This window comes from Harpia harpyja, chromosome 6 (genome assembly GCF_026419915.1).
Source record: "Harpia harpyja isolate bHarHar1 chromosome 6, bHarHar1 primary haplotype, whole genome shotgun sequence".
Classification (NCBI taxonomy): Eukaryota; Metazoa; Chordata; class Aves; order Accipitriformes; family Accipitridae; genus Harpia; species Harpia harpyja.
Window position 1 is genome coordinate 8,034,382 of NC_068945.1, and position 26,035 is coordinate 8,060,416.

Here is a 26,035-nt window from a genome sequence, read left to right on the forward strand (position 1 = left end):
GATCACTTCACTTGAGGTGACATGAATCATGGAGGCAGTGTGTTGATTAGTCAGAGGTACAATGCTGTCCTGCTGTAGGGGAGGTACAGGTCTGTGTCCTGCTCAGCACAGCAGATATGCTGGCTGTTATCTGCTGAGCAGTTCCCGAGAGGTACAGGCACAGCTTTCTGCCAGCCCTTGGTCCAGCTTTTGTCTGTTTTGCACAGAAGGGGCTGACTACCCTGTATCCTGAAACCGTATTTTATATTCTGCAGCTGTTGGTTTGTTCTCACTGAGGTTATTTTCTTTTGGATTTTCCCCTGCAGGACCATCATAAATGTTGAACAAGTGGTCAAGCACCCTATTTTCTGCTGTCATTAAGTCCTGGAAAGGGCCATTTCACCTTACTAATCACAGTGGGAGTCTGTGACATCGTTTGAGCTAGTGTCTGATTCTCTGTTTTCTTTCATGGCACATCTCTCCAGATCTGTATCATAATCACGTATGCTTTTCCGTCAGTAAACCTCCCTTTTACACTGTGCATTGGCTTTTTTTCAGTGTCACAGAACAGACATTTTAATGACAGTCCGCATGTTATGGTTGCTGGCTGAGGGAGGATGAAGAGAGAAACATATCTATCTGTCCTGCCTGCAGCATCCAGCCTCCTTTCCCAGCTACAGCTGATAACCACTGGCAACTACTGTAATATGCAGCATGACCAGTCCCTCCCACCTCCAGAGTGCAGGACCCATTGCCCATGGCTGCTGAACACCCCCCCACCTTTCCCCAGCCCTGCCAGGGTGCTGCCTCTGTCCCTGTGACATAAAAGTAGGGTTTTATGTATGGACATCATGGAGTTACTCTGCATTATGCTTAGTAGAGGAGAGGGTGAAGAAAGGGGCAGGTTTCAGTCCAGGCCTGGTAAGTGTCTGGTCCCACATCCTGGATCTCCCCCTGCCAGGCCCTTCAGTCCACCGGACTGGCTAGACTTTGTCCAAAAGAAATGACGAGCCTGGATGATGATGCCCTGTCCCAGCCACCAGCAAAAACCCTTCCTGTTTTCCTGCGCCTCTTGTCATCCCCCACTTCATTACACTTGGAGTCATGGTGGTTTCTGCAAACACAAACACTCTTGGGCTGCAGCGTGCTAGAGTCGGTGGATGGGTGGGAAGAGCAGGATCCAGGCACTACTGGAGCCCCAAAGGGACAGGGAGGCATGGATGGAGGCGGGGAAGCAGAGCAGCATCGAGAGGGCTGGGGAAAGTAATATGGATGTGGCTCCTCTTACCCGGGAGCAACAACCGCGCCAGCAGCCTTTGCCCACCCCCCACCAGGCTCCCATGGCTGTGGCCAGGCAGGGCGGTGGGAACCGAGACGGTCCCAGGTTGGTCCTGCTGCAGCTCAGAGCTGGTGGGATCTAGCCCCACGCCGCCTTATTTGCAGTGTACCAGGGGCTGACCATCCGCCTTGCAGGAGCGGGAAAAAAAAGGATGGATCTGTCATGGAGTGGGGTGGGGTGGGGAAAGGACCTGCCATGCAAGGGCGTGAACAAGAATTTAAGCAAAGATGCAAACTGTTCAAGGGCTGAGGACTAGTGTGTGTTTTGAAAGGATCCATTTCACCAGGCAATTTGCTAAAGTTGTGTGTGGACTTGCATTTCTTTTCAATGAAAATTAATCATCATGTCAACACAGAATATCCCTCTTCCCAAATCAATTTTTTTTTGCAAAAGGTACTAAATAATTTGAGTCAGTGGGATTTGTGCTTCTAAGTTACTCAGGCCTGGCTCCTCAACAAACCAGATGTCTGAGTCTCCACAGGCAACACGGTACCCAAATACTCACAGGATCCATCAGCCATGTGTGAGTTTCAGAATTGCACAGGGCTGGCCATCCAGGATATGCATGATATTGATGTTATAAAAAGCCATTTCATTAAGTTTCACAGACGAGGAATTTGTGGGGCATGAAATTGCTTTGGGTAGAGTGCAGATTTCCATGCTAAGTTCCAAAATTAAAACTTCACTGGCAGTAGGAGGGAAGCAAGAAAGGCTGTGAATTTTACTTTCCTGACACACACCAAACTGTAGCAACCAACTTGATTTACACAAGCATCAGACTGGACTAAAGCAAGAGAAATCAATAGTTACAGCAACAAGGTTGAAAAGGAGAGCAGGCTGAGTGGATGTGGATACAGGATGTGCATCTTTCTGGGGGATTTGAGGCCAATTAAGCCAAGGCTTCAGCATCCCACATGGAACTCATAAAAATCCCCCTCAGGTCTGGCCAAATGTTATTCTGTTCAGCCAAACATCATTTTCTGGGAAGAAACAAGGTCCTGGAAAAAAAAAAAGCTGCATTTTTAACATTCTTTTGGAGCCTTCTTTTCCTCTTAGGCCAAACCTGAACTATTAAAACATCAAGAGCATTATTTCCGACTGCAGACTCCTCCTCTGCATGCTGAAAATGTAATGTTTATTACCTGATTTTTATCCTGTGACCCAAACAGCTAATTGCCAGTTTCAGTCAGATCTAATAGACATCCCATACTCATACTCTTCCTCCAGATTTTTACATGTAGACCATGTTCTCTCTGGCTCCTGCTCCCACAGGGAACAGCTATATTCTTTAAAATGCATTCCAACACCTCCCAGATTTCTGGAAACTGGGTGTCTTGTTTCAGCTATCTGTTTTGTGCCACGCACCTGAAACTGAAGCAAGTATATTAATTGTTAACTAAGCAAGACAGGGACACCCACTAGACTGAATGTCATTTCTTCCTCTGTAATCCAATAATCGTGAGGCATCATATCATTCAATCCCAGAGACACAGGGAATGTTCTAGGTCTCAGAAGGTCAAACTACTTTAATTTTGGCAAGACACACAGGCTAAGCTAACTCTATTTCCCCAAGTGTGAGAAAATCAGGGTCACTGGCCCAAGAGGTGCTCTGAGATACCATGCTGCTGTCTCATTAAAGGCACAGACGCTGGTTTACGGTGCTTGGTATTGCACATCTCAGTTTAAAAAAGCTACCATAGAACAAAGACAGATATAAGTATCCACTGAAACTGTTGTGCAGGTCCTTGGACTGAGTCAGCAACACTATGAGAAATGGGAAATTCGAAACTTCACTATGGTTGTCTGCCAGTGCCCTCGTGCCTGCTCTGCAGCTTCTGGATCTCCTATGGGTCTGGCTTTGGCTCTGTTAGAAGTACATTAAAAGCTATTCTGAAATACAGGTTCTTATGAATAAAAAAAGAGATAACAACAAGTATAATCACGAGAATGTCTTTGACCAAAATGCTCTGTCAAGCTTACTTCCCTTTGTGTTAAATCCTTCTTTGTAAAGTTTATTTGTGCCATGGGAACTGCTTTGCTGCTCATGTGGAGTTCACACTGAAGGATCTGCTAAAGACTGATGCCATGGCCTAGTTAGAAGAAGAGGACCTATAATGACCACACTTGTTCTGGAAACTGAACATAAGCTTTTTTACTGTAGATGATGAGTCTCATCCACAATGTGGGCAGCAGGATGCAAAATCTAGAGAAAAAACAAATGGATCTCCCCAGAAAGATGAGCTCCAGTATAGCAGCATTCTCTTGCTTAGGCTCCTCAATTGCTTACCCAGCACTCTCGTTAGACAAAGGAGTCCTTGGTCCAGAGAATTTGGTTGCTCCACCTTCTGGCTCAAATCCTCTGTGATCCCTGCAGTGTCACAGGTAATAGAGCCAAGCTGTTAAACAATGGCACAGCAAGACCTCGGCTGTATGACTTCTTTTATTTTCCAGATCTTGTTACCTACTTGTTGATGTTCAGGTCTTCTCCTCACCACCCTCCCTCTGTCAAATATGAAGTGTGAGTGATGACCAACCAATTCACTGATCAGAGAAGACCAGAAATGTGCCTGAGGAACCTTCAGTCAAGAAAGGATGATGTGTCTAAATGCTCTCAGGAAACAACTCAGCCTTGCTCTACGATTATTTCTTTGAGATCATTTGCCACCTACCTGCTAGACAATTATGGAGGTAGGGCCCTGTCTGCAGTCAAATGACCCCCACCATCTGATTCATCAGACAGGTGACATAGAAGCATGGTCACATCCCTGGCACTACTGGCTATGAAACGCGTAGCATCTTAGAGGGGCTTCCTGAGGAACAGCACTCGCATACATTTTAATTTTTTTTTTCAGAGTAACAATGAAAAGTTTTCTCACAAATTTTTCAAGTGGAGAAGCAACATTGTGTCGGCTAGTCTTGCACCCCAACAGCAAGAGAAAGCTGCTTTCTGCTCGACCTCCTAAAGGGTCACCTTTTGAGGGTCAAGAAAATCCTAAAAGCAAGGCATTACATTGAATACAGGACCTACAAGCCTCCTTCAAGGAAACTTCTCGCACTTCCCTTTTGTGATCCTCCTGCAAGCTCAGCACACTGATGTCCTGATGCCTTTTGATCCTGCCCCGGAGTCCTCTGCTCCCCCCTCCTGCCATACCAGTGTTCCTGCTGGGCAATCCAGGACATCCCTTAAGAATATGATTTCAGAAGGCCTCTGAACCCCATGTTGTCACACTGTGTACATAACCTGACAGCTGGGAGATTTAAAAAATCCTATTTGAGAGTGAAGGGAGGGTAAATATGAATGAGGCAGGCAGAGGTGGAGGGAGTGAAAATCACCATACTGTGTATTGACAGGGCTCTGCGTGTATACTACTAAAGTGCTAACCTCGCACATTTTTTTCAGCCTCCCACTCTTTGGCTCACTACCCACGGGGAAGTGAAGGCTGGGTTATTACCACAGGCAATTGCATAACTGTGCCACATGTTTTCTACTTCACTTTACTGGAAGTGACTAGCACTGGCTCCCCTTGCTGTCCCTCCTGTCAAGGCAAGGGGTGTCTGCACTTATACTCCGTGACCCGAGGTCTGTGCCGGGGTAAAGCTCATCTGGGAAGTCCTATGTGCCGAGTGTGGGATGCACAGCTGGATCGCTCCTCACAGCCCCTGGCTGCTTAGGCGAGGTCTTGTCCTGTTCCCTTCCAACCACTTGTGTCCAGTGCAGGGTATCCCAAAACAAGAGGGAAGTGCAGTGGTGTAATGCAGCCAGGGCAGGCTCTGTAGGAGGACACTGTGTTCAAAAATGTCCTGATAAACGGCGTGTTCTCCAGCTGCATTACAGCATCACGGCTCGTACCCCTTTCCCTGACCTGGCCAGCTCTGCCCTGCCTAACAAGGTGCAACAGAACAAAGCTGAGGTGCAGGGGAAAGGGTTGAACATGAGACTATCTGATTTCCTTGCCTCGTACTCCATTAGGACTTCTTGTCTTGCTTCCCTGTACCATCCTCCACCTCAAAGATCTGGACAAACACTTACCAGCTGAATCGCAGCCCCTCTCTGCACTGGGGAAAGACCTGTGTCTTGAGCACCGAACGACATCTGGCTTTGCTGTGGCACGGAGAGAGGCCCGGACTTGCCCGATGTTCCCCAGCAAGTCAGTAACTGAGCTAAGCATAAAGCCAGCAGGCTCTGGGCCCAAGGCCCCCATGATGCAAGGCCAGCTCCCCCCACCCCAGCACGGCTGGAGGAGCAAACCCCCTTGCACAGCCACCACAGCAAGCGTGGTCCATCCTGCAGCTGGCATTGGCACAGCCCGCTGCTGCCGCCTTCTAGCAAAGCTGTTCAGAGGGCGGCAGTGGTCTGGGGTTTCACTTTTTTGTAGCTAAATGAATGCCAAATCTAAATGGGAAAAATATTTGAAATGCCTATGCCATGTAAGTACGGTCTTTTTCTCTGCCGGCACTCTTGCTCATGGCCTTACGCCATGAAGTTTGGATGGTCTCTGGGGATGGCTATCCCATGGCACCTCTTCTGTTGTTGCATCACCCTCAGGGAAAGCATTTTTTCCTTCCGCTTTCTCAGCATTTCTTTGTATGCAGCTTGCCCCATTGCCTCTGGTCCTGCCACTGTGCACCTCTGAGAAGAGCCTGGCTCCAACTTCATTCTACCTGCCTTGAACATCAACCTCAGGGCCAGCAGAAGGACCTTCATGAGATGCCTGTACCTAATCTGAGGAGAGAGGGAGCCCAGGCAATAACATCACAGCTAAACCAAATGATAAACACAAAGTCTATATGCATTTTGTATGTCTTTTTATATGGTAAAGTTTTACCTGAAAAGAGGAGGCATATGACTCAAAAAGAGTGTAGTTAATTGTCCCAAGTGTTGTTTTCAGACACATTTGTAAATGCTTTGGCTTTTTCTCTCCCCTTCCTTGGCAAAAGTCCGAGTAATACAAATGTATAAATAAAAATAGCTTTTCATTCTTTACTACGTCAGGGATTATCTTAATTTCCCTGTAATATCCAAAAAATATCTGTGAACATGCAAACAGCTAGTTTCTTGTTTATATATTTTAAAATTATTAGATATCTTTCACTGATTACCTTTAATGGATTTAATAGTGGGATTTCAACAACTGATCCCACTCTGTGTGTAACTCTGCACTCTAAGTATCAGACAGACACACTGCTGATTTCTTTTGCCAGAGGGTTAACAACCTTGGTTACAGCCTTTTTTGCAACATACAGTATACATTTATTTTAAGGCAAGACAAAGTTTATACATAGAGGTGATATTTGTTATAACACAGCTGGGAAAGGTGGATAAACCCTACTTTGTATAGGGCTTACCCTACAAATGGGCTAGCCTTACATCACGCAAAGTATAGTCACAGGACTATTTATAAAACCCAGCTACCGATTTGGTTTGCAATTTAATCTACAAAGTGCATTAAAATGAGAGTAATTCATTGATGCCTTTGCCATGCCTGAATTTACTCATTTGTTCATATGACACGACAGAAGTATGAGTTATATTTGGCAGCCCAGATGTCCGTGCCTGGGAAAGGCAGTTAATCTGCCACCAGGCCCTTCTCTCAGGTTAAGATACTCAACAAGCCACTAAAGTGGACAACCTTTATTTGCTCTGATATTTTCAGTTTCATTTGAAATTTAGCTGATAAAGCCTTTTTGTGGTGTTTCATTTCATTGCATATCTTCTTTTATCTGCATGTTGCAACTTGTATAATGGTCGTATTGTCTGAGGTTTTCTGATAGAGGACCTTCTCTTCACTATGGCCTGTGAAATATTTTGTCTCCCACACAATAATAAACCCTCTTTTATGTCTCTGGGTATTGGTGCTACTCCTATTAATTTATAGAAGTACTTTTTCTTGTAATGCTTTTTTGTCATTTGAAATAAATTGGTTTGGGTTTCTTTGCTTTAGCTACATAGGCGGGGGAAAGTAATATCATTATTTGGATTTCCTTTAGTATAAAAATACTGAATTTGTTTTTCTTTGCTCTCCTGAAAGATATTTTTTCAGCCTTTAGCTGAACAGCTAGCACAGTTTCGTTAACCGGAGCTGTTAATGTAAGTCTCAGGTTTTACAGTGACTGTTTTCTCACCTGTCCCCATGCAAAGCTGCTGTAGATACTGAAGAGAGACGTTCCCTTGCTAGAGCTGCTGGTTTCCACCAGGAGTTCTTGTGCAAAAGTGCATTGACCACCTTAGGCACGATACCAGTGTTACCATGAGCTGTTTCCTCAGCTTTTTCTTTTAACACATGCCTCTTCTTAAAAGCCAAAGGTTGAAGTTCAGTTTATTGCTTTGGTTTGGCTTTGAGGGCTGAGCGTTGTGCTACAGTCCTTGAGGAGGCACAACAGGAACACAATAAAGAAGCAGGTGTCCATCTTGGCATTATTTACCTTTGGTGAGAGTGGTTCCAAAATTGCTTAATACTGCTGGGGCAAACAAGGATTCCTGCACATAATAGTGTTGTGATAGTACTAAGGGTATTTACACCCACCCACAGACATCTTTTCTTCCTGCAATTGCAGTGACCAGTGAGCCACTCTGTTATTGGACAATTGGTAGTCATCTACAAAGCTGAACAGTAGAAACTGAAAAGAACTCAGAGGAAAATATACCAGAACTGGGTTAAAGTGATTAGAATTGCATGGCTCGATATCTTACTTTATTTTCATGGGGAAATATGTTTTCTATAGTGGTCATAAACTGGGATGTGTAGGACACTTCACATTTTTCTGTCATCTTTGCTAGCCAATGCAGTGAAGACAGTATGGCTTATAAGAAACTTTGCAGAATAAGGTTTGCTGTGACTGGAATTTATCAATATTTATGATGGCCTGTATTAACTTATTAATTGCATCTTTTGTGTCAGTTGGTCCAACTCAAAATAATGTATTTTATTTATGGTGGAAAGGAACCCAAGAAGGAAATATTGTGGAGAATGAAATGCTCCATAAAATAAAAAAATAGTCATAATGATACATTCAGGCAAAGTAGAAGTGCTCCCATGGTGTCCGTTTCTTACTGACCTGGTGTCTTGCTCCATTTCAATACAATAATACCTGGAAAGGAAATCCAATGCGTCAGCACATGTAACTTATCAGTGTATCACTGTAACATCTCTGAGAATTACCTAGAATTAAGCTAATTTTCCCAAGTGTTCTTTGGAACACAATAAAATTTTAGAATAAAGTTATAGTTTCGATTTAGCGTTGGAAATAAATAAGTTTCTAAAACCTCCTGTGGAACAGCCAAAATATGTGCTACCTTTAAAAGTGAGGGTAAACATATATAATCATTCATTTTCACACAGGATGAACCAAAATTAATTGCTATCATTTAGTATAGAAATCCACTCTGCTTGGAGGGTTATAAGAAATTAGATTTAGGCATCTTGGCTATATCAACCATTTACGGTGATGTGGCCTTATTTAAATTCTTTGTGATCAACATTTAGGTACAATGATTCAGTTAGGTTTTGTACCAGCTTAATATGGGGACTAGTCACTGAAGATATTAGATACGTACAGATTGTCTCTTGACCTGCCAGGTGCACAGTGACCTCAGACACATATGAAGTATTATCATAAGAGGAAATATATCTTCCCTGTGGTTAAAATCATGAAGCCATCACTGTGTATGGTAAAGATGTTGCATGCCTTTTTCAGCAGTGCTATCTTTTATTAGACCAGCTAGCCTTTTTGGAAGAAGTAGCCAGTCTTTCAGTCGCACAATCTCTCCTTCAGGTGTGCAAAAGCACAGCTTTCAAGCTAAGTACAAGTTCAGACCACTTGTTCTGAACTTTCTCGGACAGGAACCAGCTGAAGCACCAACTGCCTGAGCTATGGGGAGGTTAGGGCTTGTGGAGCAAAGAGGGCATTAGGGTGTCAGAGAGCTGGTAAGTGGTTCCTGGGAGACTGAGAAGCACGTATTTTATACCTTGTGGATGGTAAATTGGTTAGTAGAAGGAAGACGATAGCGAATAGGATCTCCATTGAATCACTGGTTTTGAAGGCCCTATAGATCTATGAATTTTAGTTTTACGTGCCTACCCTTAAAGTGTACTTTGCATGTGTCCATTCGGATTTCTTTTTGGTTTCAGTTTACAGCAGCCTGAATGACAACAGGCAACTTGGGATGAGTCATGTTTTCCAGCAAATGCCCAGGACACTATTGCTTTGAAAACTGCTATTTTGCATGAGTTAGTTATTTACTGGAGAAGTTGAAGATGCGAGTGAGAGGACAGACAATAAGGGGCATTTCTGGAGAAAGATCTGTATGGTTTTTATTACTTGGTAGTTATGCAACCACTTTTTAATCAGTATTTCCATCTCTAACTGATAATCCGCTAAATCTTTTGGTTTGTGTGAGTATGCGTTCATTCCTTCTCCATATGACATTTATATAACACTTCCCCCCAGCAGACACTGGCTGCCTCCCGACTGTTTTCCTAAACTTTGTGATTTATAAAAGGTGTTAAATTTTATTCCGCAAGAGACTGTGCCTGATTTTTGAAAGCCAGTCTTAAACTTCCTTTCATCCTCAGATATTTCTCCTGGTCCTTTGCACTGCTCTTCCCTGCAGTTTTCTGGCTACTACATCAAAGTCAAGACACACTGTATAGCTAACATTCAGTCTTAACGTTCACTCTTTTTCAAAGCTTAATCTTCAGGCAAAGAGCAAATAGGGCTGCCTGTGCTGTTGTGATCTAATAAGCAGAACAGAGAACTTCTGCCATTAATGTGGATTCACATAGACACATTCAAGGTGGTTTATGCTGAAGCATTTTCTCTGCTTGGTTATTCGTACACAATAGAAATCTTCACAGGAATCATGAATCTGTACAAAGAGTGTTACCAAATCCTTTCACTACACAGGCACAGGAGGGCATGCTGACAGCCCTACAGCTGTGATTTTGCAGTTTTTCGTGGACTGGTGCAAACACCCCACCTAGTTAGGCTTCTCAGGGAGTGCTTGTAGTTCGGACTGAATATTTCTGTTCAATGACCTGCTGGAATTTAGCAAACTTTTTTTCTTACTACATCCAACTTCTGGATAAGCTGCTACAACCAGAGGTTTGCAGAAGACTGAGTCAAGTGAGCAGCACTATTTCTGAGTGACTTTTATTACAAACGTGACTCACAGAAGCACAGATCTGAATGTGGCAAAGGGAAGGAGGAGCCACCTGGAACACCTGGAACATCTGCACTCCAGGTGACACTGAATGACAGAAGGTGATCACCATGTTGGGGAGGCAAAGATGTCTCCCAATGGCATTATGTAATATTTGTGCATGTTCACAGTGGAAACAGAACTAATTTCCATACCTAGACCGGTACCACACCTCATTTGGGGTTGTAATCCTGACAGATTGTCTAACCCATAGTAGCTCTGTTAGCAAGTGTGTCAGCAAACTCCTGCGGTATTCTGTTAACAAAATGTGGGCAACGTTTCTGTCGGTGGGTTTCCTTTTGTTCTTAAAATGCCTATAAACCTGGCTTTTGGTTTCAAAAGATCACAGTACCCCGCATGAGAGTGCTGTGACTGGATGTTGCCCACAGGGAATATTCCCCTGTGTTGAACACTGTTCATTTCCCCAACAGTGTGGATTTCTGATGGGTTAAAGAAAGCAGGGTATGAATCATTCAAAGATTTCTAATATAAGCACTACCCAATAAATAAATACCCTGCCCCCACTTGGAAAGTCTCCGGCCAAATACTGTCCCTCTGTTCCAGCTCCTCCGTACCGCCTCTCCCCATTTCCGGATGGGCCCTGGCCCCCAGCCCTTATCTCCTCCAGCCCCTGGGCTGTTTGCAGAGAGCAGTTATAAAGAGGCTGACCCAGCAGAGAGTGGAGGGAAATTACAAGGTGCAGGAAAACAGCAGCACCGGACCAGACTGCGTGTCTGCTTGACTCACCACGACCTGCTCCGCACCATGGGGAAGGATGGGCTGCCCAGCAAACCAAACATCTTCCTCCTTCTCCTCTTCTTCCTTCCTGGAAATACCTCTCCCACCACAGAACCGTAAGCTACACATGTGGAGGGGGGAGGGACGTCTTAGTGCTCCTTTTTTCCTTCAGTTTTCTTCCTTTCTGTCAAACAGCTGTGCGAGTTTCTTCCACTCCTGCCCTGCGCCCCACTACTAGCCAAGCCCTGAGCTTCCTGCACAGCTCTGCGAGTGCTCCCCACTCCCACCCTGCAACCCCCTGGTTGTACAGCCCTGGGACCCCCTGCCCCCCCCAGCTCTGCCAGTGCCCACACTCCCGCCCTGCAGCTGCCTGCTAGTCCAGCCCTGGATCCTCACAACATCTTCGCCTAAGTATATTCCTGCCTAGAAACCTTCAGGTGCCTGGGGTTTTGTGGGCATGATGCCAGAATCCATGTACTTACCTTTCCCGTGGTATCCTTGCTTCAACCACCGAGTTATTTCTCCCCGTTCTCCTGTTGCTTTCAAGCCAGTTTGTTTCCCTTGGCAGCATCAGATGTACTTGTTCCCAAAGAGGATCTGTGACCTAGATTCTCTTCCTCTGGCATGGAGCCTGGCGCTGGCACCCTCCCCTGGGGCATCCACCCCAGGGCTCTGCAGACCAGCAGCACGGCTACAGCACCCACTCTGCCGAGGGTCCCAAGGAGAGGGGCAGCCCGGGATGGCACGGGCAGACTGGAGTCTGCCATCCCCACCCCAGCCTCCACTACCGGAGCGGGTTGCTCCAGAGCCTCTAGCCTGGATGGGAGCAGCGTCCCTCTCCAGAGCCTGGCTGCTGTCACACGCCGTGCCTCTTGCTGTGCTGGCAGAAGCGCAGTTCTCACCGACGTGGATCTCAATGCTTGCTGCAGAGATTTCGTGCCCACAAGCATGGCAGCAGTGCTAGCAGCTGTAGCAGAAGGTGCATCATTACTGCTGCCGCTTACTGTGCGGTCAGAGGTGAAGTGGTGACCGGCTCAGACGGAAGGACCTTGGACTCATGGTGTACCATCAAACCCTCACTCACCTGCCCTGTTTGGGTGCTTCTGGGGTAGATCAGCCAGCCAAGTCTGCTTTGGGGTCAGGCAGATCTCTCTGGTCTCCCTACAGTAATCTGATGTAATGAAGTAATCTTAATTCATCCCTGACCAAGATCAGGGGGAAGGGGAATGAATACGTACTGCTCAGACCTCTCCTCCTATGAGCAACATGCTGTTCTTTGTCCCTGACCTGAGCACCATTTTGGGAGGGGAGAAGGAGGAAGGGCTGGGAGAGGTGGGGGAGAGTGGGGTGTAGTAGGGATCCACAGAATGAAGATAGGAGCCCAGTAGGGAGGCAGCAGAGTCTGAGCAGTGAATTGCTGGGTACTATGCGGGTAGTGGTTCCGTTTCAAGTGCTGCAGGGTACATCAGATGCTGTGTACAACATAGAAGGGAAGCCATCCTTGAACTGAAGACAAAATGAAGCTTCCAACCAAGACTTGTTTACTGTGCCCTGTACAAGCAGGGAGATTGCTTCTTTGAGCAGAAGCAGTTGCTGCTGTTTCTGTTTCAGATGTGGCCAGCTGCACAGCAGACACAATTGAGATTCGGACTATATATTAGAAAAAAATGTATTCACCAAGTCAGTGCAGCACTGGAACAGGTGAACCAGAGAGATGGTGGAAATTCCATCTGTGAAGTCCTTTGCAACAGTCCTGTTCCAGGAGAAGTTGGGCTTGAGACATCCAGAGGTTCCTTGCATCCAAAAATTTTATGATTCTGTAAGATACTGACAGCAAGATTTTTTTTTTTCTTGCTCTGGCTCTGTTCTGGAAGAATTCAACAGGAGGCATTGTTCTCCTGTTCTGGTATGTGGTTGTGCATGCAAGCTGTTTTATAATGCAGTGGCCGTGCTTGGGAATACACTGCATATGGTCAGAAATGCAAGGTCCTGATGGCACTTGAATTGGCAGGTATGGATTTGGACTGATGGAGCTGATGAAATTCACTGCCTTCTTTGGTTGCGTGTTTGTTCTAGGAGGTAGCTGAGAGTCAATACACAGACATTAGTCCATCTTAAGCTAGAGTATTACCTTCTCTATACAGACAAACTCATTATTTTTGCCCCAGCCACTTTCTCTAGGGTCTCCTATCCCTCCTTGATGCCTGCTTCTGACAGAGTCACTGCCTCTGTTGTCAGAACAGTTCGTTGCACGCAGGGAGACTGCTGAGGTCTCTTTTGGCCACCCAGATGCTTTTTGTCCTGGAACGTCTATACATGCACTTTGTGACCCCAGTTACTTAAAGGTCTCATAGTATTTTAATTCATCTAGCTCTTTTCACCAACACATCCCAAAACAGCTAAAGGGAGGTCAGCATATTTCATATCCTTGTTTCAAAGGCAGGGAAGCCGGTGTAGGGGCAAGTTCTGCGCGTTGGCCAAAATTTCGGGAGAACAGTGAACAGGAAGAGGAATGAGGCCAAATTCCCCACGAACTAGGTCACGCTGTCCCTTCAGTAGACTGGATGTTACAGTCAGACTGCCAGTGACACCGACAGCGGGCAGGGGAAATGAGATTAGGGGAAGCAGGCACAGGGTGAAGCTGTGGTGAGAGGGCTGTGGAGGAAGGGGAGCGCTGGGGCAAGCAGATAGTCACAAGCTGTAAGTTACTCCCTGGGTGGCTGGAGCTCCCTCCTTTCATTGCTTCTGCAGCAGCACGGGCTGACCAGAGCTGCCGGCTGGCTCCTCACCGTGCTTTACCCTGTTGCCTGGTGGTGAGGGAAACGGAGGCACTGCCAGGGTCCCACTGCCTCTACAGTAGCTTTAGGACTTCCAAAAAGCTCAGAGCCCAGGCAGTAACGTAGCTCTGAATGGCCCCAGCTATCTCTTTCCCCAGGGCTGGCACCATCTGGCAAGGTGCTCATTAGCCTTCCCCAGTGGAGGTTCCATGGAAAAGTGATATGAGCAGTCCTGACTACAGGTTTTGTCCCATGCACACAGTGATTAATATACCCTGCAGACTAAATTGCCACCAGAGCCTCCTGCTGCTGCATTTGGATAGCTTGAATGTGCACAGGGAAAAAGGAATACCAAGCCCATGAAAATGGTCCAGCATCAGACCAGAGGACTACAGTGGTTCTGTATTCTGTCTGCATTCGTGGTCAGTCATAGGTGCTAAGGGGCAGAGTAGAAGAGCAAGGTGAGCACTGTGGAAATGAGTTTCCCATCTGCTGTAGCCTTATGGAGCTCCTATCAGATGTTCAAGGTCTTACTGTGGCTGGGATTACACCTATGCTGCTATGTTTTCTAGCCATTTCTGGGCAATGAATTTACCCAGGACATTTTAAATAACCTTCATATCAGGAGTAGCTGATCTTCTTGCCCTTATGAGCCTCATAGCAAATTTTATGTAACTGGTGCCTTAGGGCAGATGCCATATGCCTTGGAGAGTTACTGGCAGGCGGGGAGTGACAGCATATACGTGCCCTTCTCGGACTGCTTGAGAGCACCAGAAGACTCAAGAGCCACAGGCTGGCCATACCAGAATCGTACATTTGTATTTTACAGCACCTGGTACATTAAGTTCTTCAGTTTGATTTTGTACATTACTGAAAAAGTTTCTGCTCCCTTCTATTTTTAAGCCAGCTGCTTATATTTTCACCTGGTGTTGTTTACTACACTTGTTGTCACAGGTGATGAACAAACCATACTTTCTTTTGTGCACATCATGACTTTATAGCTTTCTGTCATGCCTTTTTCCAAGCTGAAGAGTCTTAATCTATGTAGTGTCTCCTCCTATGGAAATCATTCCAGATTTCAGATCATCTCTGCCATCCTTCACTGAATCTTTTCTGCTAAATCAATTTTTTAAATGCATGCCATATATGTGATGCGGAAGTACCTTGCAATTATACAATGGCAAAATTATATGCTCTGATTTGTCCTCTATTCCTTTCTGAACACTTCCCTACAGTCCATTTGTCACTGAATGAGAATTTTCCAAGAGTGATCAACAGCGCTTATGTCTGAGTGGTAATAGCCCACTTAATGACACAGCATATACACGATAGCATATATACTGTTGGGGTAATTTTTTCTTCCTCTATTATTTTCCCTTTTTGAACAGTTCATTTGCTATTGTTGCTACACAGTCCCACCATATGACAAAAGTTCTCCACAAATATGTAAGTCAGTTTTAGGTCTTTTCTTACCCTGGAAAATTACCAGAAAATTGTACTTCCCAGATCATTTACAAGTGTACTGAACAACAGGAGTCCCAAAACAGACTCCGGAGATTTTCACTGGTTCCTACCTTTTGTGTCCTATCTTTTAACCAATTAATCCAGGTCAGAATTAATAATTTGATTTATTAGTAAAAAATTAGTAAAATGACCCCTTTTATTGGATAGCAGCTTAGTTTAAGAGTCTTTTTTGAGGGACCTTTGTCAAAAGCTCTTTGAAGATGCAAGTACACTTTTGTTGCAATAAAACACTACCCTCGGAAATCTTTTGTGTGCTCATCTTAATAAGGTCCCAAACTGCAAGCACTCACATTTTTGCTCAGCATGAGAAGGATTTGGAAACCTGGATAGGCAAAGGCAGGAGCAGCCAGACAAGTGGGTGTTTTTCTCAACCCTAAAACTGCTGAATTTTCAACCTTTTTAAGCTAATGCCTTTGAGTCTCAATAGGAGATTGTGGGATATACAAAAATCAATTAACAGCCTGGAACCTTTCACACCGTCCTTGCTCCCTGCTGTGAAGCCAAACAAAACATCCTTTGTAAAGGACTCTCTATTAGCATAGAAATTGTTCCTTCCACTGCAAGCATTTTCCTACTTTTAGGCTAATTAGTTAGGCAGTTTAATATGTATAAACCCAAAATAAAATGAATGCTTGTGTATATGCACTGCTATTCACAGGGACAGTAATGGATTAGGCATGCTGATTTGTTAATTTCCTTTCACTTAATAGTGTTTCCTTAAAACTGTTTCACATTTCTGATCCGACTCTTGCTTCCCTCTCTTCCTAGGCAGTATATGGTGCTACTGCCCTTTCTGATACACACTGATTCTCCTGAGAAAGTCTGTGTTCAACTGACCCACCTGAATGAGTCTGTGACGCTGAGTGCCACACTCGAGTATCAAGGCGAAAACAGGAGCTTGATTGATGACGTGGTGTCAGAGAATGACGTGTTCACCTGCATCCCTTTCTCGGTGAGTATCTCATCCTTGTGGGATGATGCCTTGTGTTTACTGATGTGGCATAGTAGATCTCAACAGTCCAGAAATGAGAAATAAGACACACTGCAGAGACTTCTAAGCTAAACCAAACAAAAAATGAATTTTATGTGGAAAATTGACTGTGGTAGCCTTATGAGGAATAATTTTCCACCATTATCAAATTCTATGATATTTCTATGCATGCAGACCTTAGAGAACACTTTTGGGATCCTTCATCCTAGAACTTTGACTGACAGAACATACCCCATGTTTGTTTGATCTGTGTAAGCCCCAGAGGAAAAATAGCAAAGTAGAATGAGAACTGTAGAAGCTGGGGAATGGTTAAAGACAGTGAGGTCCATGAGGTCATTTGTCTCCTTCTGGACCTTATTCATGATTGTTTCCTGCAGAAGGCTGCTTGGTGAGTAATGTAAGTAACTGGTCCCATCCCCTAAATAATGAATCTGGGTTGATTTCCATTTTGATAAATCATAGGATGGAACAAGATGAGATTCAATATCTCTGTAAGGAAAGTGTATAAATGAAGGAAGGGATTGGAAGGAGAGGAAGAAGCAGCATGGAGAAAACTCAAGGAAATGGAGAAGATCTATCATTGCAACAATTCCTGAAGGAAGAAGATCTTCTTGAGACAGAGGAGACAAGCCCTCCAAGTTCATATCAGAAAATCATGTTTTTCTCTTGCTTCCAACACTGAGTCTTTGGAGTCCGTTTAGGGAACTGTCAGACGTAGCTAATACTCCGTCCTTCAAAGGCTGAGTACAATGGTGTGAATCAGTAAAGCAGTTATCCTCTTCATTTTCCTTAGCTTCCAAAATCCAATAGCACATCAGTGGCATTTCTCACCGTGATGGTGAAGGGGGCAACACTGCAGTTCAAGAGCCGCAAGTCGGTGCTGGTCAAGAATTCTGAGAGCTTGGTCTTCGTCCAGACAGACAAACCCATCTACAAGCCCGGACAGACAGGTATGGGGAATTGGGTTGGTGTTGACTCTGACAGCAGAAAATCTTACTGGCTTCATTCCCCAAAGGCTTCATACTTTTATTAAAGTTTTCAGAATCCTTCATGGGGGGAGTTAAAGCGCTCAGTAAATCTTATTTCTGTCAGCTGAGATCTAGGGCATGTGGTACCTTCACCATTCCTGTTCTCCAACCTCCAGGCACAGCGTCTCAGCCAGATGTAGGCACAGGCTCAGATTCATTCCACTCAACTAGAGGCACAAATCTGGGATGACTTCAAAGCATAGTCTCCCTTGGCTGCACCTGAATCAACAAAGCAGGACAGGCACTCTCAAGGGACAATTCAGTTCAGCCAGGACCTGATTATCCTTCTAAATTTGTCTGCCTCTCATCATTTGCAAGAGAAAGAGCCTGAAGTAATTGCTTCCATAACTTAGAGATCTTAATTCAGAGCCTGTTGATCCGTGGAATTAATCTGAGTTATAAATTATTGAAACACTGACATTTCCTGGTAACAGCTACAAATTTAACAGTGGAATTTCCTTCTTTTCTGTTACACCCTTCAGTTCTGTTTCGGATCGTCTCTCTGGACAAAGACTTCTACCCACTGAATGAGAAGGTAGAGCCATAATTCCTTGTTGTTAACCAGGAAGCTTAATTCCCAATTAACACCGTTACTGTCATCATCCAGAACCACTGAAGACAGCCTTTAAAGCATATGATCCTTTCTTACTCACACCATCCTTGACCCATTCCATACCCTGTCCTCGGACACACTCCACCTGTCTCTATTGACTGAGAAACATATCCCCTTTTTCAAAGAGTTATAGGTGTTTAAAACCAGATTTGCAAAGGAATGTATGTGGATAAGCATGTAGGCAGGGATGTCATTACTGAAAAAATGGGTGGGACAAGTTTCCATCAAAAGTCACAGATGTGCAGTTGTTTCTGGCAGTAGGTGCAACCACATGCTTAGAGGCAGAGACAGCAGCATGACAAGGACTTGGTTTTAAGGAACTGGTCAGGGGTGTGAGTCCACCATCTAGCTTATTTGGCAACCAGTTCCTCATACAGACAAATTCTTTGAAAACTCTTCATCACATTTTCATCCCATGGTAAGACAAAAGGTTGGGGCTCTAAAATATTACAGAGGAGATTCCCTTAACCATCAAGAACTAAGGAAACAGATCAAGTACAGAAAAGGAAGAACTCAAAGGACTTCTTAGAAGGTTGTTTTTCTGCCCTTCAGTCCAAATCTGGAAATTACTTCCACCCATATGTGACTAGTATCTCTAACGCTGATTTTCCTTTGTTCTTTCCCCACAGTTTCCATTTGTCTATGTTCAGGTGAGTGGATAACTACGTGTCTATTATTTCAGCAGAATGTGCAGGCCCAGAGGTAGTAGTCTCCAGCAGTGGTGTTTTCAGGCTGAGGTGCAAAAGAAAAAACATGGGTGCATGACCTTTCTCCTTTGTGTAAAGGAAGGCTGAGTAGTTGGGCATCAAAATAAGTTCTGACAATGGTTCTTTGATTGGGAAATGTGCTGTAGGAACAAAAGAGTTAATCAGTGTAAGCCATGCTGTGAACAGAATTATACTTGCCTAGAGGTCATATCAGAATGGCTTATTCCTCTTCCGAAGCAGAACTAAGATTTTCTGTCTGCCAAGTGTAGTTGAAACCACAGAACTGCATTAAAAAAACTAGCAAAACTAAAGAAACAAAATCATGTAAGTAGATGTCGCCTATCTTCCCAAGCATGCCCTTTTTGTCCGTTTTTTTAAAATGGTTGAACTTCAGCAACAGACAAAATTTAATAGGAATGATTTTTCTGTCAATGATTCAAGTACTCACCTTTTCAGCTGAGAAACCAGAATTTACAATTATTATCTGGGACATCTTCTCGTGGAAAACTGATGGGAAGGACCCAGCAATGGACCCTGAAGCCATGACAGCAGCACAAACAGTGCTGAAATTAGCGTGCACAAATCTTAAGCCGTTTTGCATGGTTATGGGTCCCATGTAGTCAGTCCTGTCATTGCTCCTTGCTGCTTGGGGTTGCTGTCTCCATTCTGCACCATCTCTCTCTAGAGCTGGGGGTCTTGTCACAACAGGGGAGGCAGAAGGTGGGCCAGAAACAGGCTCTGCTCCTCTTTTCTACTCTCCTGTCAGAATGCTGTCACTCTCTCTTCCCCCCCAGCAAACTTCCAGAATAGAGCTGCAGAGCTGGTGGGCCACTGACAGTCTGTGAATATTTGGAGAAAGAAGAGTAAGACAGTGTGGGGTATGGGATAGCAGGTGGAGGAGAGTATCTCAGAACTACCTCCTGCTGAGGCTCTCCCATGAGATTGTAGAACAGGTCCCTTCCCTTTCAATGAGGTGATACTTGACCGAATACAGGAATTTCATTAAAGGATTTCATGAAATCCTACCCACTGCCTCCAGAAATCCTATATGCCTTTGCCTAACAAGCTGAATAATTTCATAACCTTTTTTTTTTGTGTCAGTACCATGAACGGCTTCAATTTTAAATCACTAGGAAGGCCATCCTGCATTTTCAGCTCCAGCCTGTGAAGCACAGTGTTTGTCTGTGCTGTTTAAGCCAGCCTATATAGGCCTTGTCCTCCGCCCCCACCATCACTTCTCCCTTCCTCAAGTGTCCTTCTCAGTCCAGCACTGCCCTTTGTTTGGCTTTCACAGATGTCTACGAGGCAGTCTTGTAAAGTGGGAAACTCATCTGGCAGCAAATTCGCTATTTTTCTCTAGGATATTTTTCTCGGCCAGATCAGATCTGCCAGTGCAGTTTATTTACCACATGCTTGCACAAAATTTGGACTGGCCCAAAGGAAAGGGTGACAGGAGTGAAGAAAGGTGACGGCTTAAAGTCAGCAGTGACAAGGAAATAAATATTCATCAGTCCACACCTTAACGTCACTAATTGATCATAGTCAGCCACAAAGACAGAAGTTAGTATGAGCCTATTATTTCTGAACTATTATCCTGACCTATTGCTTCTGTCATTTAAAAAAAACCCAAAACATTTCTGAAGAAAAACAAACAAACTGACTTTCAGGCCTTCCCTATAAATACATCACAGAAATGGCAACAAGTTCACAAGCCCAGCTGTAAATATTTTCTTGAATTCCTCTTCCAGGGAAGCCCGGTGGTGTCCCTCACAATAAGTGGTGAGCTTTTCAGCAGGGTTGAAACATGGTGGTGAAGAGGATTTGGTCAGAGCCGTGGGATGTGTTTTACTGACTGTGCCTTCCTCCCACCATGCTTCTTGGGAAGAAGGCCCCCTCTTCTGCCTCCTGACCAGTGACCTCCAACTGGGGGATGTCATTCACATCCCCTTTTCCCTAAGCCCTGAGATAAAATCTCAGTGAAGTAAATGCACACAGTCACATAGCTGAAGTCACACACCTATCTAGAGCAAATAGACTTTTGGTGACAGCCAAGGTACAATGCAAAGAGCAGGCAGAAAATGAAAGACTGGAAACATTAACCACCCTGCTGAGGAGCCTGGAAAGGGTGCATCAAACTACACAGCACCACTGTGCTGGTTCAGTGACTTCTACAAGAAATTTAGGGCTGAGCTGATGAATTTGGAGCACAGCCTATTGATAGTCAGTTCATAATGAGCAATACTCAGCTGTAGTAGTGATGAGAATTCAGCTCCAGCATTAGGAACAGGGAGGGACAAGAAGGGAGAGCTCCTAGATGGATGCACATATGTGGGATATACTTTCCTCTGTTCCTGTCCCCACGCCCCACCACAAGCTGTGGACTCACACATGTACATTTCTCAGTCCCATATATAGAACATGTGTCTCATTCCTCAGCAGATTATGCACTGGTATTCAGACTGTCTCTGTTCCAGGCATGGAAAAAAATCTTTTAGCAGGCTCTATAGCAAGTGAAGGAGACTGAAACTTGCCTCCTTTCTCCCTGTGCTCCGCTTACTCCTGCTATCCATCTCTTTGTCTTGTCACCTTGCCAGTCTTTCTTTCCCAGCTTCCTGGCCCCATCCTTTGTAGGCATGCAGGTGGGTACAGCTGAGGGGGAGACAACACAGGACCTCCAGGGTTAAAAAGCTTTCTTGCATGCTAGTTATGCAGAGTTGACAGGTAAGTGCTCACCGAACCTCACAGATTATTGAAGAATTACAACTAGACATATCCCAACTGGGATGTATATATACTGGGCACTCCACTGCTCTGTCCCTGGGAGCCTCCTGCACTGTCTTGTGACCTTGAGTTATCCTAACCCGCAGGATCCCCAGAGGAACCGTGTGTACCAGTGGCAAGAGGTGGAACTAGAGACCGGCCTTACGCAGCTCTCCTTCCCCCTCACCACAGACCCCATCCAAGGCTCCTACAAAATAGTTGTGCAGAAGAGCTTCTCTTCCCGTGTGGAGCACTCCTTCAGTGTGGAGGAATACGGTAAGGAGAGGAGGTGTGGGCTGCCAGTGGGGCTGACAGCAGTGCCTTTTACTGTGACCTCTCAATTTGGGATTTCCTGGGAATGGCATGGAGGAGGGAGGGACTGAATACCTAGGCAATGGGGTTCAGAGGGGCTGACCCAGAAGGTGCTGAGTTTCAGACGTAGTTCCTCACTTTATCTGCAACCTGCCTGAGCTTGTATTTGCTCATAGTGCTCTTGGGAGTACAGGGTCTGACAGGCTTCCTATGCATGGCTTGTGGCACCAATTTCAGCTGACTTTTAGTTGCTTTTCAGTCCAGCAGCTTGTTGCAAGTAGCACTAGATACGGAGTAAGAGATGACAATATTTTGGTGACCCTGTTTTGCCTCTCATCATCTGCATCAGTCCTGTTTATCCACTTGTAGTCCTCTCTCTTTTCCCTCTTTTTCCTTGTTTCTGCAAAAGCTTAGAAAACATGTTTGGTAGAAAACTTCAGTTTGAGGAAGAACACTCCACAAATGCTACAAGCAGATGCAAACACTCTGGTAGTAGAGACTGAGTAAGGAGAAATGTGCTGTCCCAGGGAGCGTTCTAACCCCCAGTTCTGTAATAAAACTTCTCAGGTGTTTGTAGACGTGTACCCTGGCTAGGCTCTGTGCCTCCTTGAGGAGGCTGCTCGCCTTGTGCTGTGCACTCCCAGGCTCCCCCCGGCTGTACGTGGAGCCCGAATGACCCAGTGCATTGCTCAGAACCTGCTGTTTCTGGAATACGCAGGGTGCGACCCAAAGAAGATGATTGTCACTGAAGTTCATGGGAGCTGGGTTATTTGGTTCAAAGTCAGGCATGGTGGCTAGTATGAACATGGTGAATAATTTGAACGCAAACCAGGTTATAAGCTTTGGCCTGCCATGGTGACAGATGGGCTGTGCCTCCTCCCACAAAGATCATTTTGAACGCCACCCAAAATCAAAGATGTATGTCCCTTTCTTAGCCTCATACTGAACTGGTTTTTCTTTTATTTGTTCCCATGAATCTCCCCTGTTGCTAATTCTCTTACAGCCTTTTGAGGAAATGTGCTCTAGGGTTGAAACTTTGAGCTTTGCCTCCCATCCTAGAGGCAAATTTATGTCTAGACTGTATAACCCAGGGTTGCTTTCCAGTTCCTGGGCCTGGGTGTGCACCTTCCCTGCTCTTATTTCCTTGCACTGTGAAAAAAACCTCAGGTGCACCACCTGGAAGCAGGCCGTTCCATGCTTCAGTCCAGTCCCAGGCTTGACTAATCAGGGGCTTAGGGTTGCAGGATGCAATATGGGAAGAGGGATGTAATTTAATACTCAGGAGCAAAATATGCCTTTTACTTGCCACCCTTTATATTGGGCTTTATTGCTGCTTTGCCCCCTTGAAAATATAGACCTGAGAGTCCGTGGCTAGATTCAATAGAACTGTCGGGACACGCAGGACAGTTTCCCATGCTATGCATTAGTGAGCCTAACAGCAACTCAGGATCTCCAGAACAGTAAGAAACAGCCAAGAGAATCAATGATTCAAGCCGTTTCAATGTGGTAAATTACAAAGGCAGTGAATGTGCTACTGCTCCAAGTCTTAGTTGAAAATTATGCATTGTGAAACATGGAACACAACACACAGGACCAGTGTGTCCTTCTGAATGGGCATATATAAGGGATCTACACAGCTGTCTGGTGCCAACGGGATCACATGAGCATGTGCTGCAAATGAGGGAAGGTAAGGGCTACAAACCTCCTTAATTCCCTTTAAACCCAAACAGTGGCAAAGGCTGAGAAAATCCAGGGAAGGGGTAGCAGAGCTGTACTGAGGACCACAGAGAGGTGATAGTTCCTATGCAGATGATCCTGGCTCTGTGTTTGGGTTGCTGTGTAGTTAGTACACAGCTCTCCTTCACTTTTCTCATATCAGACTTTCTCTTTCCCATCTAGTGCTGCCCAAGTACGAGGTCCTGGTGAAGCTGCCCAAGATAATCACTATTAAGGACGAGGAGATTCCAGTGTCCGTCTGTGGTCTGTGAGTCACAGAGCTGGAGCAAATCTCTTATGCTTATCCTTCACTCCTCCTTTCTGCTGAGGACTGAAAGAAGAGCTGGGGAAGGCTTTTCATACTTTTCCCAGACACCTAGTACAGGCTTGTTCCACCCAATCAATCCTGAGCCTGCTACTTGGTCTGAACAGTCAAAGTGAAGGGTCTTCTCTATGTTCCTTAAAAGATTATGCCAAACCAATCTGCAGCTCTCTCCTCCCAGTTTACTGTACATTTTCTTTTTTTGTCTTTACATTTCCTCAGTTAAAGCTTCTCTGCCAATCCTGAACCCTGAAATACTCAGAGATGTCAGATCAGAACTGTGACAGGTGGTGCAAACCCAGTGTTCACATTTTTAACTCATAAATTGCTCCTCCTGAGTCCTTGGTTGCCTTTCTACTTCTTCACTGACCCTTTGGCAGTTTGTGATACACCTGGCTTAAATAATTTTCTACAGACAATCTTTTTCTGCATTCCTGCAGAGACCTCCCACCTAGAACAGATTCTAATGGGTGATGGAAGAGTCTCACCATGGAAATGATGGAAATGTAATCACTAGAATCATTAACATATCAGATTAGTCAGCCTTTAAGAAGAAATATTAGCAAGGCATCCACAGAGGTCTTTAAGGAGATGTGTCTGAGTGTGACTCTGACTGATTGTCTCATCATCTAATATATCGTTTAACACTTTGCAATTATAGGTACACCTATGGGAAGCCTGTTCCTGGTTTGGTGAATGTCCAAGTGTGCCGTAAATTTTCCCATTCTTCTTCAAATTGTTATGGAAAAGAAGCAGAAGCTGTGTGTGAAGAATTCAGTAGGGAGGTGAGTCCCGAGATTAAAATGTAGGGGTCTTTCTTACGGGTAATAGGCAATGTTGTCTAAGGGAGGCCAAACCTGTGACTGTTGGGAGATAGTAGGACATCAGAGATAGCACTCTGTTGGGGGGGGGGGGGGGAGCAGATGTTCTCAGAGGAAGGCATTCTTAAGAGGTGAGTCATTAAACTGGAAACAGAACTGATTAAGCTGAAATCCTGACCCCATTGAAACTAGTGACAAATCTCCAGTTAGCAGCTGTGAGGTCCCTGCTATTGATCCCCAAACTGAGAAAAGAAGCTGTGAAAGAATTTTGTAACTGTGGGAGGGACTGGAAGGGAGCAAGGAGCAAAGAAGATGAGGAGAAAACAAGAAGGCAGTATTGTATATGGGTCAAACACAGGAGAAAGGAGAAAGGGCAACAAGGAAAAGACTGAAGACTACAGAAGAAACAGGTAGAGAAACAGAACCAAGGTAGGAGGGAGTTAACAAGGAAACCTGTGCATGCCTTGGAGAACTGAGTGTCAAGTACCTCACAGAACACAGAAAATGTGTGGATGAAACACTAGGAAACAGGCTGTAATCAAGTTCTGATCTTGAAGACAACCCTAGAACATAAGGCTGGGATTTCATGAACAGAAGCATGTTGGGTTTGGGGTATCTATTCTTGTCCCACAAGGCACCAAATTTGTTCACAAAATTCCAATTTTCTCTCCAATCCCCTGCTTAGGCAGATGCTCATGGGTGTGTTTCTGGTGCAGTAAGGACCAAGATCTTCCAGCTCCAGCGCAGGGGATATGAGATGAGCATTGAGGTACAAGGCAAGATCACAGAAGATGGCACAGGTATGTATCACATGGAGATGGCACAGTGACAGCAGGCCATAACAGGAGAGCCTGGCAAAGATGAGGAAGGTGGAGTAGCATGTCTAGAAATGCTGCTATTCATTAATAATCCCTCTTTACTGTGCTCTCTCTCAGGAATAGAGATGACTGGAACAGGCTCCTGTGGAATCACATCCATCATGAGCAAAATCAGCTTTGACCTGCTGGACTCTCAGTACAGACCAGGGATCCCACTCTTTGGGAGGGTAGGGAACTTCTGAGACCCTGGACAATAAATGACATAGCAAACTCACAAGTGCACAATCCCATCAGATGGAATAGCAGTGTGTGCAGATGACATGGTCCACCTTCCTCTGCCTTTGCACAGGCAAATGAATTACTGATAGTTGGGGCACAGATGGCACAGGCA

General features: G+C 45.0%; 1 protein-coding gene and 1 long non-coding RNA gene across 4 annotated transcripts in view; one reads left to right on the forward strand and one right to left on the reverse strand.

Moving 5' to 3' along the window:
• Positions 1-14: 14 nt before the first annotated feature.
• On the reverse strand, positions 15-13,514 carry LOC128142720 (uncharacterized). Of its 2 annotated transcripts, XR_008235491.1 has the most exons (4): positions 11,738-13,514; positions 11,265-11,376; positions 7,442-8,407; positions 15-2,316 (listed from the first exon to the last, which is right to left on the reverse strand). It is a non-coding gene; the product is annotated as an uncharacterized LOC128142720 (long non-coding RNA). The 2 variants fall into 2 exon arrangements; XR_008235490.1 differs by lacking the exon at positions 11,265-11,376 and having other exon boundaries at positions 11,738-13,512.
• Positions 11,107-26,035, forward strand: part of LOC128142718 (alpha-2-macroglobulin-like) — a 41,352-nt gene continuing 26,423 nt past the window's right edge. The window contains exons 1-10 of one of the 2 annotated variants that reach the window (XM_052788993.1): positions 11,107-11,371; positions 16,325-16,508; positions 17,341-17,497; positions 18,058-18,110; positions 18,818-18,838; positions 21,763-21,931; positions 23,867-23,951; positions 24,667-24,790; positions 25,512-25,626; positions 25,762-25,871. In XM_052788993.1, the coding sequence (XP_052644953.1) occupies positions 11,112-11,371; positions 16,325-16,508; positions 17,341-17,497; positions 18,058-18,110; positions 18,818-18,838; positions 21,763-21,931; positions 23,867-23,951; positions 24,667-24,790; positions 25,512-25,626; positions 25,762-25,871 (1,278 nt within the window). In that variant the 5' untranslated portion in view covers positions 11,107-11,111. The remainder of the gene's footprint in view (positions 11,372-16,324; positions 16,509-17,340; positions 17,498-18,057; positions 18,111-18,817; positions 18,839-21,762; positions 21,932-23,866; positions 23,952-24,666; positions 24,791-25,511; positions 25,627-25,761; positions 25,872-26,035) is intronic. The other variant, XM_052788992.1, reaches the window with a different exon arrangement.